The sequence below is a fragment of the Peromyscus californicus genome, unplaced genomic scaffold (assembly GCF_007827085.1).
Source record: "Peromyscus californicus insignis strain IS unplaced genomic scaffold, ASM782708v3 Scaffold_19__1_contigs__length_69161282, whole genome shotgun sequence".
NCBI lineage: Eukaryota > Metazoa > Chordata > Mammalia > Rodentia > Cricetidae > Peromyscus > Peromyscus californicus.
The window spans coordinates 58,524,745-58,537,295 of record NW_026294491.1 but is presented as its reverse complement, the minus strand read 5'-3'; the positions used below and the strand labels follow the sequence as shown (position 1 = coordinate 58,537,295).

The 12,551-nt window shown below is 42.0% G+C and overlaps 1 protein-coding gene across 1 annotated transcript in view; it reads right to left on the bottom strand.

Moving 5' to 3' along the window:
- Positions 1-12,462, bottom strand: part of LOC128114939 (24-hydroxycholesterol 7-alpha-hydroxylase) — an 84,561-nt gene extending 72,099 nt beyond the window's left edge. The window contains exons 1-4 of the mRNA XM_052745392.1: positions 11,927-12,462; positions 3,791-3,926; positions 1,943-2,117; positions 97-246 (exon numbers count right to left, since the gene is read on the bottom strand). Of these exons, the coding sequence (XP_052601352.1) occupies positions 97-246; positions 1,943-2,117; positions 3,791-3,926; positions 11,927-12,112 (647 nt within the window). The 5' untranslated portion in view covers positions 12,113-12,462. The remainder of the gene's footprint in view (positions 1-96; positions 247-1,942; positions 2,118-3,790; positions 3,927-11,926) is intronic.
- Positions 12,463-12,551: the final 89 nt, after the last annotated feature.

Genomic DNA, 12,551 nt, shown 5'->3' with positions numbered 1-12,551 from the left:
ATTAAAGAGAGAGCAAGATGGAGATTAGGTAGATTATAGATACATGTTGCTGAAAAGAAATATGATCAAAAAACCAATTGCAGAAGGCCACCTTACTTCAGGAGCCATTCCGGCAGCTGGGATCCATACTCAAAACTGTCATCGTAAGTTTTAAAATGCTGGTAGAACTCCTTGGTTTTCCTCTTGTCTGTGAGAAACAGCCCTTTCTTAAAGAGAGTATTGACCGTGGCTGGATAAAGAAGATGCCTGTGAAGACAGGGACACTCAGGAAGTCAACCGAGCAGCCAATGAAAGTTTTAGAGACAAAGATGGAATTATCCTAATATGGCAAATGAGCAATGGATAATGTGGCACAGCTTTAGAGGACAGTCATTCTTAACAAGTTTTAACATTTGCTGCTGGAAGTCAAGCTGTCATTCGAGGATGACTGAAACATGACTATGTTTATCTGAAGATTTAAAAACTCTTTCTTAAAAACCAACCAACCAACCAACCAACCAACCAACCAACACCTTGTTTCTAATCATGTGTGTGTGCATGTGTCTCTGTATGGATGTGTGCACATGAACAGAGGTTCCTCGGAAGATCAGGTAAGTCAGATCTCCCTAGCCCTGAGGCTATAGGCAACTGTGAGTGGTGCAATATATGTGCTGGGAACCAAACTCGGGTCCATTGGAAGAGCATGTGTGCTCTTAACTGCCGAGTCCTCTCTTCAGCCATGAAGATCTAAAAATCCATTCTAAGGAAGCATCTTTGTAGATGAATTTCTAAGTGGTCTTATTAAATAAAAAACACAGAGCCAAATATAGGGGTGAAACACTTAGAGATCAGGGAAATAGGAAAAGCCACCAGCCAACCTTACCTCACCAACTCTGCAGCTTCCAAAAGCGAGCTACTTCCTGTCTACCTACACCTTTATATGCCTTGCTTTTCTGTCCTCTCATTGGCTCTTAGCCCAGCTACCTCACTTCCTTGTCACTGTCTGTCTGTACAGACATCCAGGTCTCTATGGTTGGTACTGGGATGAAAAGCATGTCTCACCACACTTGGCTCTGTTCCCTAGTATGGCCTTGAACACACATAGACACTGCCTGATAAGTGATCAGATTAAGGGCGTGTGCTGCCTGACTTTGTTTACTTAAAATGAATGGCCTTTTCCCCCTGATCTCCAGGCAAGTTTTATTTATCAAAGCACAAATAAAATATCACCACATTTCAGCACAAATAAAATATCACCACACATCTTAGACCCAGACAAATGCAAAACAATAAACAGAAATAAGCTGAAGGAATGACATTCAATAGGAATTTATTTAGAAAATAGTAAGAAGTAGGCTACCACTCGTGTCTCTGAATGTAGTGGCAAATACACTAGGAATTGAAGGGGGTAATAGTAATCACTCATTTCTTAATTGCTCACAAAAGTCTGCATTTTAAACTATTGCTATTGAAATATCTGTTGATGTTATTGTTGTGGCATGAATGAAATGAGAAAGTCCCCTTCAGGCTTCTGTATTTGAACCCTTGGTCTCAGCTGGTGGCACTATTTGGGAAGGTTATGGGATGTTTAGGAGGCGGAGTCTTGCTGGAGGAAGTACATCACTGTGGGGTGGAGCTTTGAGAGTGTACAGCCTCATTCCACTTCCAGGTCACTCTCCACCTTTGTAATCCTGGGATTCCAGGGGGGTGAGAAAATGCTTTGGTAATTCAGTTTTTCACGAGAAGACTTTATGACTATTCATGTGTCAAATGATTGTTGGTTTATTTGCTCACCATAAAGTGAAAATGCTAATCTAGAAAGTGCCTATTAATTAGAATTTAAATGACTTTTTTAAAATCTCATAGTAGCTTAGTTAGAGAACATTAATCCAGCCGGTGAATTTTGAAATCCAATGTATTAGTTTAAAGTTTTTATTTGAAGATGAAAACAACTACTATTTACCTTACAAAGTTGTCCAAGTCCATTGTCCCATGAGTGCCTAAATCTTCCAGTTGCTCATGAATTTCCTCAGTCAGCTGCCCAATAAACTGATGTATGCTGAAAGTACCCATCTTCCCCTTCATCAAGACATACAGTCTTTCATGCAGTGTTAAAAAGACATTCTTTGGAATCCGTGCTAAGGACAGAGGGAACTATTTTCAAAACAACAACGAGAAGCAGCAATCCCTTGCAGCATGTAATCTATATGCCTCTGCTACAAATTGGCCAGTGGGGACTATTGGCCAAGTCCCCACAGCACACAGAATCAGTAGATCTGTTTTGCAAGATGACTTATAAAGGAATGAGAGGGCTGCTATTTCTAGCCCCATCTTCCTCCAGATCTATGGTCAAGGCATATTGAAAATGCATAATATCCTGAAATTCTTAGCATTCTGAAAGCTATTATTTACACTTTCTATACTCACTACTCTCCCACCTAAACCCCCATTTCTACATACATACCAATATCCCTCAAATTTCTTCAGCAGAATAACTCTGATCCCACTATAGAATACTTCTTTATAGAAGCAGTCCTCTTCCTTCTACAATACTAGCTTCAGGTTAGGTCGGGGTAGGGTCAAGAGTTTTGGTTTTTTTAGACTACTTTCCAAAAAAAATTTTAATCTGGTTTATCTAGTTTGATTAACCAAATAAAAGTATCTTTTAAAAGTCTTTAAAGAATCTTTTTAAAAAATAATTTATATTTTATGATTCTGCTATGTTCGGGTTGTATTTTGTATAAATTAATTTAAATTAAACTTGGATCTCCTAAGCATGGTAGTGGACTGTTTGACAGGGATAAGAGGCTGGCTGAAGAGTAAATGTCAACAGATTTTATCTGATCCATAGAAATGAATATGAAAGGTCACTGGGGAGCCTCAGGTGAACATTTCGATAATATCCATATGCCTCTAGCAGATAAGTTAGTTCTTTTACTGAAGAAATATGTTAGCATATAGAAGAGCCTTCAAAATATTTATATTTATCGATCAGAAACTCCATAGCTTATATATCAACAAACACTAGAGAGCAGTGAATTTAGCTAATATACTGTGGTCTTTCAATAGAAAAGTAGCTAAACTTTTAACCACTGAGAGGTTTTCAAAGATTTTTGTCTTAATACTAAGAAATGTATGACAGCGTACATTAAAGGACTCTGAGAAGGAAAGGAAGGGGGCCAGGGGGAAGAAGAAGGATGGATGCCTTAGGCGAGAAGAAGCCAGGGCAGGCATTCTGGGGAAGATGCATGGTCTGGGCTCAGGACCTAGGGAGAAAGGGAGACACAGCCACACGAGAAGCACATTCTCCAGTAATAGCAAGCAGGCTAAGACAGATGGAGACTGTAAGAAAGGAGACATCAGCCCAGCTAGCCTTACTGCCCCTATGGGCACTCTCAGGAGAGGCCATATTAATGGCTTGCTTATTAAGCAGGGCACTACTCTGGGCAAGCAGAGTATAATCAAGCCAAGAGCTGTAGCTGGTAGAACATTGTAATCACAGTAGAAGGCTGTAGTTAATAATACCTAGATGCTGTAACACACTAGAGATTCCAAATAATCCCCAAAATGCATCAGTGATGGGAGCCTATCTCACTCACATGTCTAAGTGAAACCTAAATGCCAATAATTTCCTTTTCAGTGACCCAGTCTATTACATATAATTTTTTTATCTTCATTCTAACCCTACTTTAATAACAAAATAATTGCCTTTCACTATTCTTGATAGAGGACTGAGGATGTAATTTTACTCAAAATAACTCTTGGGTTTCAATGTTATACTTCAAAGGAACTACCTAAAAATATTGGTTACCGGTGTGATAGACAGGATTTTGCACAGCTAGTTCAAAATCTACATGTTTAGATTTTAGAAACACATCGATTCCTTCTTCTTCGGTAACAAAGGTCATTCGGTTCCCCATAGCAAAGATGGTAAATATTGGTCCATACTAGAATAAAACACAAAACACAGATGTATTAGTAAGCATTTCTAAATCATGGATTATGTATAACACAATTTTCCTCCACAATACTAATGCTGAGATTGGAGCAAGGGTTCAGTGATTAAGAGTGTATACTGAGCCGGGCGGTGGTGGCGCACGCCTTTAATCCCAGCACTCGGGAGGCAGAGGCAGGCGGATCTCTGTGAGTTCGAGGCCAGCCTGGACTACCAAGTGAGTTCCAGGAAAGGCGCAAAGCTACACAGAGAAACCCTGTCTCGAAAAACCAAAAAAAAAAAAAAAAAAAAGAGTGTATACTGTCCTTGCAGAGGACCTGAGTTCAGCTTTAAGCACCAAGACTGGGCAGTTCAACAGCTATCCATATATAACTCCAGAGGATCTGATGCCCTCTTCTGGCCTCCACAGGCACCTATACACATGTGTGCACCTGTATGCATATGTGTGGACACACACAAACAAACACACACACACACACACACACACACACACAAGAATAAAATAAAAGAAGAATAGCAATGATGAAGTAATGGCCCAGACTTGAAAATACGGTTACATCTAGTAGTTGCTAGAAATTCTGTGGGTCACATTTAAATTATATGAATCCTAATTCATTTTGTCCTAAAATGTATACAATAAGATGCATATTCTATCTTCCTTTCTTGGTTATTAGAAAATAATAAACAATTAGAATATATGTATTACCATAGTGATCTTGAAACCTTTTATTCAAGATATCAAGAAACTTATAAGGAACATACAGCTCACTACTGCTCAAGAGAAGTATACAAAGCTAAAGGGAACAGAAGACTTTAGGAGCCTGTTTATGTTTAGACATTCTGGCGCTGACATGGATACCAGGCCTCCACCAAGATGGCTAATGGTAGATATAAGGCGTCTATCAGTCAGCAAAAACTGACTGACTGGAGGTCCAGCAACCCCCAAAGCAAGCAATAAAATGGTCTGTTGTATAAGCACTTCTGGCAAATTGTCACCTTTGTATGAGTCTGTATAAATATGGCCTTCGCCAGACCCTGTATAGATAGGTCTGTGTACCTACTTGCAGCCTGTGTGCTGGTATGTGTGTGCGCCTGCCTGCATAAGCCATCACACATTTACATGCGCTAGCATTTGCCTGGGTGTCTGGCAGCATCTGCCTGCCTCGCAGCCTGTTTGCTGCTGCATAATGCATGTGTGTCTGTCTAGGACTCCTAGCCTTCACTTCATCCACCTGCTTTCTGTGACCTTCCTCCTCTTCTTCTGGCATCAGAGCTCAGACTTCACAAACCATACATTCTTCCTGATACAGTAGTGATTTTTTCCCTTCTCTCTCACGTAATTTCTAGCATGAGGTTTGCCTTCTGGGAGTCTGCCCTAATTAGCTTTAACTGTTGACTTGACTCAGCCTAGAGTCAACTGAATAGGGAGTCTCAATGGAGGGTTAGACCATAATGGTCTGTGGCCATGTTGGGGGGAGAAGGCTGACTAATTTTTCTATCATGTAGGAAGTCCCAGACCATTATGGGTGGCACCATTCCCTGGCCAGGTGATCCTAAGCTGTATAAGATGAACATGAGTGTGCAAGCAGTGTCCCTCCATAGTTTCTACCTGTGAGCTCCTGCCATGACTTCAATCAATGGTGAACTATAATTTGGAAGTATAAGCCAAAAAAGCCCATTCCTCCTCTAAACCGCTGTTGGCTGGTGTTTATCACAGCAACAGAATGGAAACTAGAAGAGTTTATGACCTTATTGGAACAAACAGATGCCATTTTCAGAGCATCCTAATTATGCTCTAGTATCCATTATGAATGTTGGCAATAAACTGTACATCATGAAAATGAGCCACACATCTTCATACCATTTTGAGTCTCAAAAGAATCTCAAGACATCATTTACACTCATCTCTAATTCAGTGCTACCTATTCTTACACTAATCATGAGACTGGCACGTGGTACACTCTTGATAAGACTATTAGGTGCTACTAGGCAAACCGAAGGCTCAAGAATCACTGACCACCAAAACCAAACAAATAACAGCAACAAAACCAACTGAAGTACCATTTCTCACACCCATGACCCGGACATCATCACTGCCTCCCAATATTACCTACTGACAATTGTTTGCTAGTTAGTACTTCTAAGAGAGCGGGTCATTCTCATTGTTAAGGTTGTGCTTAAATGTACATTCTTAACTTTCTACTAGGAAAGTGGCCTTCCTAGTAGGTTAGTTAGGGACTTGTAACATGGTTAGTTAGCGGCTTCGAGTAGAGGACAAGTTCAAACACACTGAGCCACTGAGATTACTGCTGCCCCAGGCTGGCGCTGTTGAAAAGAGCTCACTGTAGTATTCTGTGTAGTGAAGATAATTCAGTGTAGGGACACAAACTCTCCAACAGTGGGCTTTGGTTTTATTTGTTTTTCCTTTGTTCTCCTATTCTTAATTTAATGTCCGACTGCATACAAACCCTTGGGAGCGAATTTTCCCATTATTACCATTCTCTAGACAGACATCTAGCTAGATTCTGGGTGTTGTCGAGGCTTCATGTCTATACGTTTCTGAGCAGAATTCCACACAACACGGAAGGGCATTTGCTAAAGGACATTCGGGGTCCTATTTCAAGGGTACTGTAAAAAGGGATTATAGATAAAGCAATGGCCAGGTTACAGTGGAAACCTGAGTTTCCATTTCTGCAGGAGAAATATCTAAAAATAGAAGTGCTGAGTTACACGATTAGCTGCGTGTTTCGTTAATAAACTGCTGATGTGTTTTCCACAGTAGCTGGACCATTAGGCGTCTTCAGGCTGATTTTATCTTTACCAGCGGCTGTGACGGTCACTAACTTTGTGTGTTTGCCATCTGGAAACCCTCATCATGGACATGATGTCACATCCACTTTCTAATTGGACAGGACTTTGCGTTTGACTCTCCATGGTTCTTTATACACACCACACACTGGTCCTCCGTGGGGGATGGGCCTTGCACGTACTTTATCCTGTTCTGAATCTTTTCTCTTTTTCCTCCTTGGGGGTTCTGTCACAGAGAAAAGGTCCCCAATTTTCATACAGTAGTTTACCTTCTCTTCCTTTTATGGACTTCACTTTGAGTACCAATCAAAAAAGTGTTTCCTAGACCCACAAGGATGATATTCTCTTCTTTTTTAACTTTTTGTTGTTCATGTTTCTGGTTAGGACTGGGATCTACCTTGAGTTACTTTTTTGTCTAAGATGTGATTCTTAGATTGAGGTTCCTTATTTTGTTTTGTAAAGTGCTGGGTTTTTTTTCCTCCTGGCTCATGAGCATGGAACTGTTTCACCAACGTTTAGAAAGGCATCTTTACTCCACTGAATTATTGTTGTGTCTCTGTCACAAGTCAGCTGAGCACACTTGTGTGGATGGTTTACCAAGCTCTCTCTTCTGGTCCATCTATCTTGGTGTTTATGCCTCTGTCAGAACCACAGTCTTAATGACTAATAAGCATCGAAATTGAGTGAAACAATCCCTCTTGGGTATTTTTCTTCCAAACATGTTTTAGGGACTCCATTCTCTTGGCCTTTCCACCTAAGTTCTATAACAACAGTCACAGAATCTAAAATAAGGCTTCCAGAGAATCTGAAAGTACTCCTCCTGGATTTCAATCTGGACACTGACATCTATACTATATGGACTTTTCCAATCTACTACCACGACCACTGCATAGCTCTCTCTTAGGATCTCTGATATTTTAATTAGCATTTTGGGGTTGTTAGCAAATAAGAATTGAACCTATTTGGTCATATTTTTAGCAAAATATTTGCTTGAGTGATTACAAGCGTTATTGTATGTTTAACCACACACGTGCATCTCCAGCACGTGTGCAGTCACACAGTAATTGTGTGCCAACCTTTCTGAACTCACACATGAACGCCAAGTTCAGAGAAACACTCCAACCGGATTGTTTAATGTGACTAATGAGCTGTACCTTAAATCCGACCTCCTTCTGACCTGTGATTAATGATTTATTTCTAATATTCCCTCTCTGCCTTGAAGCTTATACATTGCACCTTCAAAGTTCCTTCTTCAAAGTCATGCTTTTATGGATAAGGAAACTAAATTGCACCAGCAATACCATGCCCTGTCTCTCAACTCCGTTGCAGATCATGTCCGTTTACAGCCCCAGGTCACACACAGAGCCACTACTGATGCCTTAAGTTATTCCTTTCCTAAGCCCACACATGACTCTCTTCAAGTGTGTCTCATCTCCTCTGCTTTATTATTTGTTATCATTTATTCTGCTTCATTTGCTGATTGAGAGATCACTGTCTCGCTAGCTTTGCTTCACTCTGCATCACGGTGAAATTCTTTTTCACTTGAAAAACTGGGACGTACCAGAGTAAAACCCCACCCTGGCCCCCAGAACCCTCGGCCTGCACTGCCAACCACAGCAAACTCCATTTCCAGTGACAGGTGAGAAAGGAGCTAGTGTTACAGAGCTTGGGAACACTAATTCAGTGGAATAGAGACACATAGTTGTGTCTACACGTTTGTGTGTATGTTTGTAGAGGTGTGTGTACGTAGAAGTCAGAGGTCAACACTGACGTTTCCCACCGTTGCTCTAGTCTGATTTCTTGAGCCAGGGCCTCTCCCTGGACCTGGAACTCAGGGACTGGCTAGGATGGCTGGCCAGCAGGCCCCAGGGACCCCTTTCCTCCACCTGGGATCACAGGTGTGTGCCAGGATCTCCTGCTTGCCCTCTGGCACTTTTCTGCCTGAGCCATTGCCTAAGCCTCCCTCCCACAAGAGTTAATATTTTAAAATGTTAAACCACATTAACACATACTCCATCCAAAGATGAAATTAAACTACAGGGAAGACGTTTGCAGCCATGACGGTTTTCTCTGTCTTCTTCACAGGCTGGAGCTGGAGGGATGCTCACCGTGGATGTCTGGAAGTCCTTCCTTAAAGATCCAACAAGCCATGTGTTTCCCATACAGCTTCCAGATAAATGCAATCTATCTATCAAAATGTTAAGACTGGCTGCAGATACTGTGAAGAAGCAGATCACATCCTCTTCCAACATTTCATTCAAATGCGAAGACAGACAGCAACACAAGCATGCAAAGAGGCTGCAGAAGGTTTAGTACTTCCGCGATGGAGCTTTTCTTGACTGCTCTGAGAAAGCAACTAATGTGGACGTAGACTGAGAAAGCTGAGTGGGAGCAATGCATACCGTGCACACCTGAATCCCAGTCCTCGGAAGGCTGAGTACTCAGGCAGGAGGACTTAAGTTCAAGGCCAGCCTAGGCAACTTAGTGAACAGTAAGAACTTGTATAACACAAAGAAGCAAAAGCCATTGGTTTTGTTTGGTTTTCCTTTTGTGTGTGTTGGTTAAGGAGTGGGTTAAGGAGGGGGTGAGCATGCCTGCTTTGGGACTTTGGGCTTGCATGGTTTAAATTTCTCTAATGCACTTTTTATCATCCTGACCATATGATAAGAATAATTCTTAAAATCAGCTTCCAGGATTCAAACATCGAACAATGGAGCCATAGTCTTTGAATACGAGAGAAAGACCACACACACACCCTGTGTCGTGTTATATAATAGTTGGCTCTACAGAGCCCTCACACATACTTGATCTGAGGCAACTTTGTGAAACATTCCATAAAAATTACTAAACTCATATGACCATGGAAGGCTGTGGGAAACAAAGAAATATTATTTTAGGAAAGATTCTTTTTCATCTTTCATGCATTCAACTAGTAAGAGTTTCACATAATTATGGCACCCAGTATGGCTCAGAATTTAATATGTTAAGCAAATCTATATGCTAAAACAAAGGTTAAAAGTGTATACTACAACGGGCGCACGCCTTTAATCCCAGCACTCGGGATGCAGAGGCAAGTGGATCTCTGTGAGTTCGAAGCCAGCCTGGTCTACAGAGTGAGATCCAGGACAGGCACCAAAACTACACAGAGAAACCCTGTCTCAAAAAAAAAAAAAAAAAGTGTATGCTACATCTTTTTCAAAGCAGTACAATAACACAATACAATCATACACAATTTAATTGTAAATCCCCCCCAGGCAAATCTATTGGAGTTTATTTTGGAGTTTATTCTGAGGAAATAGTCAAATAAGCTTTAAATATACAACTACATACACACAAATAAGAATATCCATCGAGGGCTGGAAAGATGGCTCAACCATTAAAGGCTAGGCTCACAAGCAAAAATATTAGAATATCCATTGAGGTATTGGTTGAAACAATGAAAAGCAGTTGGTGACAACCTATATAACCCAACTCTCGGGATTTAAGTAAAATATTCTATCCTTATTTGATGAAACGCAGCCATTAAAGACTGGAAACGGCTCGGTGGACAACGTGCCTGCTGTGCCAACATGAGGACCAGAGTTCGAATCCCCAGAACCCACATAAAAGCCAGGCACAGAAGCTCACATCTCTACCTCCCCAGCACTGGGGAACAGAGGCAGGCAAAGACAGAGACCACAGAGGCTTGCTGACCAGCCAGTCTAGCTGAAAGAATGAGCTCCAGATTCAGTGAGAGACCCTTTCCCAACAAAATGTAGTGGAGAAGTGCATTAGGAAGACACCCCCGCCCCCCGTCAGTCTTTGATCTCCATACGCTCCTTCGTGCATGGCCTAAAGCACCTGCACATGAGTGAACACACACATTATGCAATGCACACACACACACACACACAAAGACTGAGAGAAATACTTAATGATAAGGAAATATTATTCCTGTATTGTGTTTACATGAGTATGGGCACGCACGTTATCACAACACCTGTGTGAGGTCTGAGAACGACCGGAGGGAGCCGCCTCTCTCCTTCCGCCATACGGGTTCTGGAGATCTATCTCAAGATATCAGACTTGGTAGCAGGCACCTTCACCCACTGAGCCATCCTGCTGGCCTTCCACCTTATTTTCTGCGACAAGTTCTCTCATTGAACCTGGAGATGGGTGGTTGGCCTAGACTGGCTGATTAGTGAGCTCCAAGGATGCTCCTGTCTCTGCCTCTCCCCCAATGGAATCTCAGCGCATTTGGCCACATTGGCTATTTTTTTTAATTATTACTATAAAGATGCATTTTATCTGTATGTGTGTGTGTGTGTGTGTGTGTGTGTGTGTGTGTGTGTGTGTTTCTATATATGGGTATGTGCATGTGCACCAACGCCTCTGGAGGGCAGAGGCTTCAGACCTCTGAAGCTGGAGTTGTAGGCCATTGTGATCCAACCCACACCGTGGGTGCTGGGAAGAGAACTTGGGTCCTCTGTAAGAGCAGTATCTGCTCTTAACAGCTAAGCCATCTCTCATCCACTTGTTTGCTTCCCCCGCCCCCCACTTTAAATGCAGGCGTTGGGGATTGAACTCAGGCTCTCTCCTACTTGTGTAGAAAGCACTTCATCCACCGAACCATCTTACCAACCAAATACAGTAAGATCTTGGCGGCTAAAATATGAATGAGAATTAAAAGACTAACAAAAGTGTCTTCTTTAAAGTGCGCAACATTCAAGAGCTGCTTTAAGGACAAAAACTTTTATAAAGGCATCCGGGGGTCAAAAAAGAAAGAAAGAAAAGTGGCAAGCCTTGAATCTGTAAAGATAACTTAGCAAAACAAGTTTTACAAAATCTCTATTTGTGATACAGATTTATGACTCATTTTCACAAACTGAAGTCATGGAAACTTATCTTCCCCAAGTACTATACGCTTATAACACGCACTTTGAATTAATGCGAGGAAGTCACTAACACTTAAAAGACATCTCTACTTCCAACAAGCTGCGTTGCCTTTCATTTAATGTCCTGATGCCTTGCTTAGGACACAGCTGAAGATCATGAGGAGAGTAACAACAGATGTGATTAATTGCCGGAAGTATGCTTACGTCCAACGTTCTAACACTGCGCTTAATAAAAATATAATTTGAAAATAAAGTACTACCTCCCTCCAACCCTACTCCCCGACCCCCAACCCCCGGCACAGCTACATACCTTGAGTCTTGCTTTTTCTATAAATTCAAGAGGGGCTTTCCCAAACTCAAATCCGGCTCCGAACCAGGGAATCCAGCCCTGGATGCACGGGGGTCCGCGCAAATTCTTCAACCGAAAGAATAAGAAAAGAACACAGCTTCCCAGGACGGCGAGGACTAATGGTGAGAATAACTCCATGATGCCCATCTTGCAGAATCACAGACGTTTAAAAATGTCCTTCTCCCTGGGCATTTCCTCCTCCCCCGCCGAGTGAGAAAAACGCACCGGGTCTTCCAAACTTTGAGCCGAAACTTTGGCAACTAATTCTCTTGCGTAACTGTAGCTCCTTTGCCCCGCCCCGATTTTTGTGTAATTTTTGCATTGTGGTTCCCTTCCGCCTTCGCATTGCTTTCAAATGCTGGCCAGTAGGCAAAAAAGAAAAAAACGAAAAAAAAACAAAGCAAAACAAAACAACAACAAAAAAAACGCACAATGATTTGAACTACACTGGCCTGGGTTGGGAAGGGTGGGCGGGAACACGCGCTGTAGCCGTAGCTATGGAGTAGCTGGCAATTTGCAGAGGGCGCCTAGCTGCCAGCCAATCAGAGAGGGCGCGGAGCCCCCCCCCCAAGAACTACATTTCCCA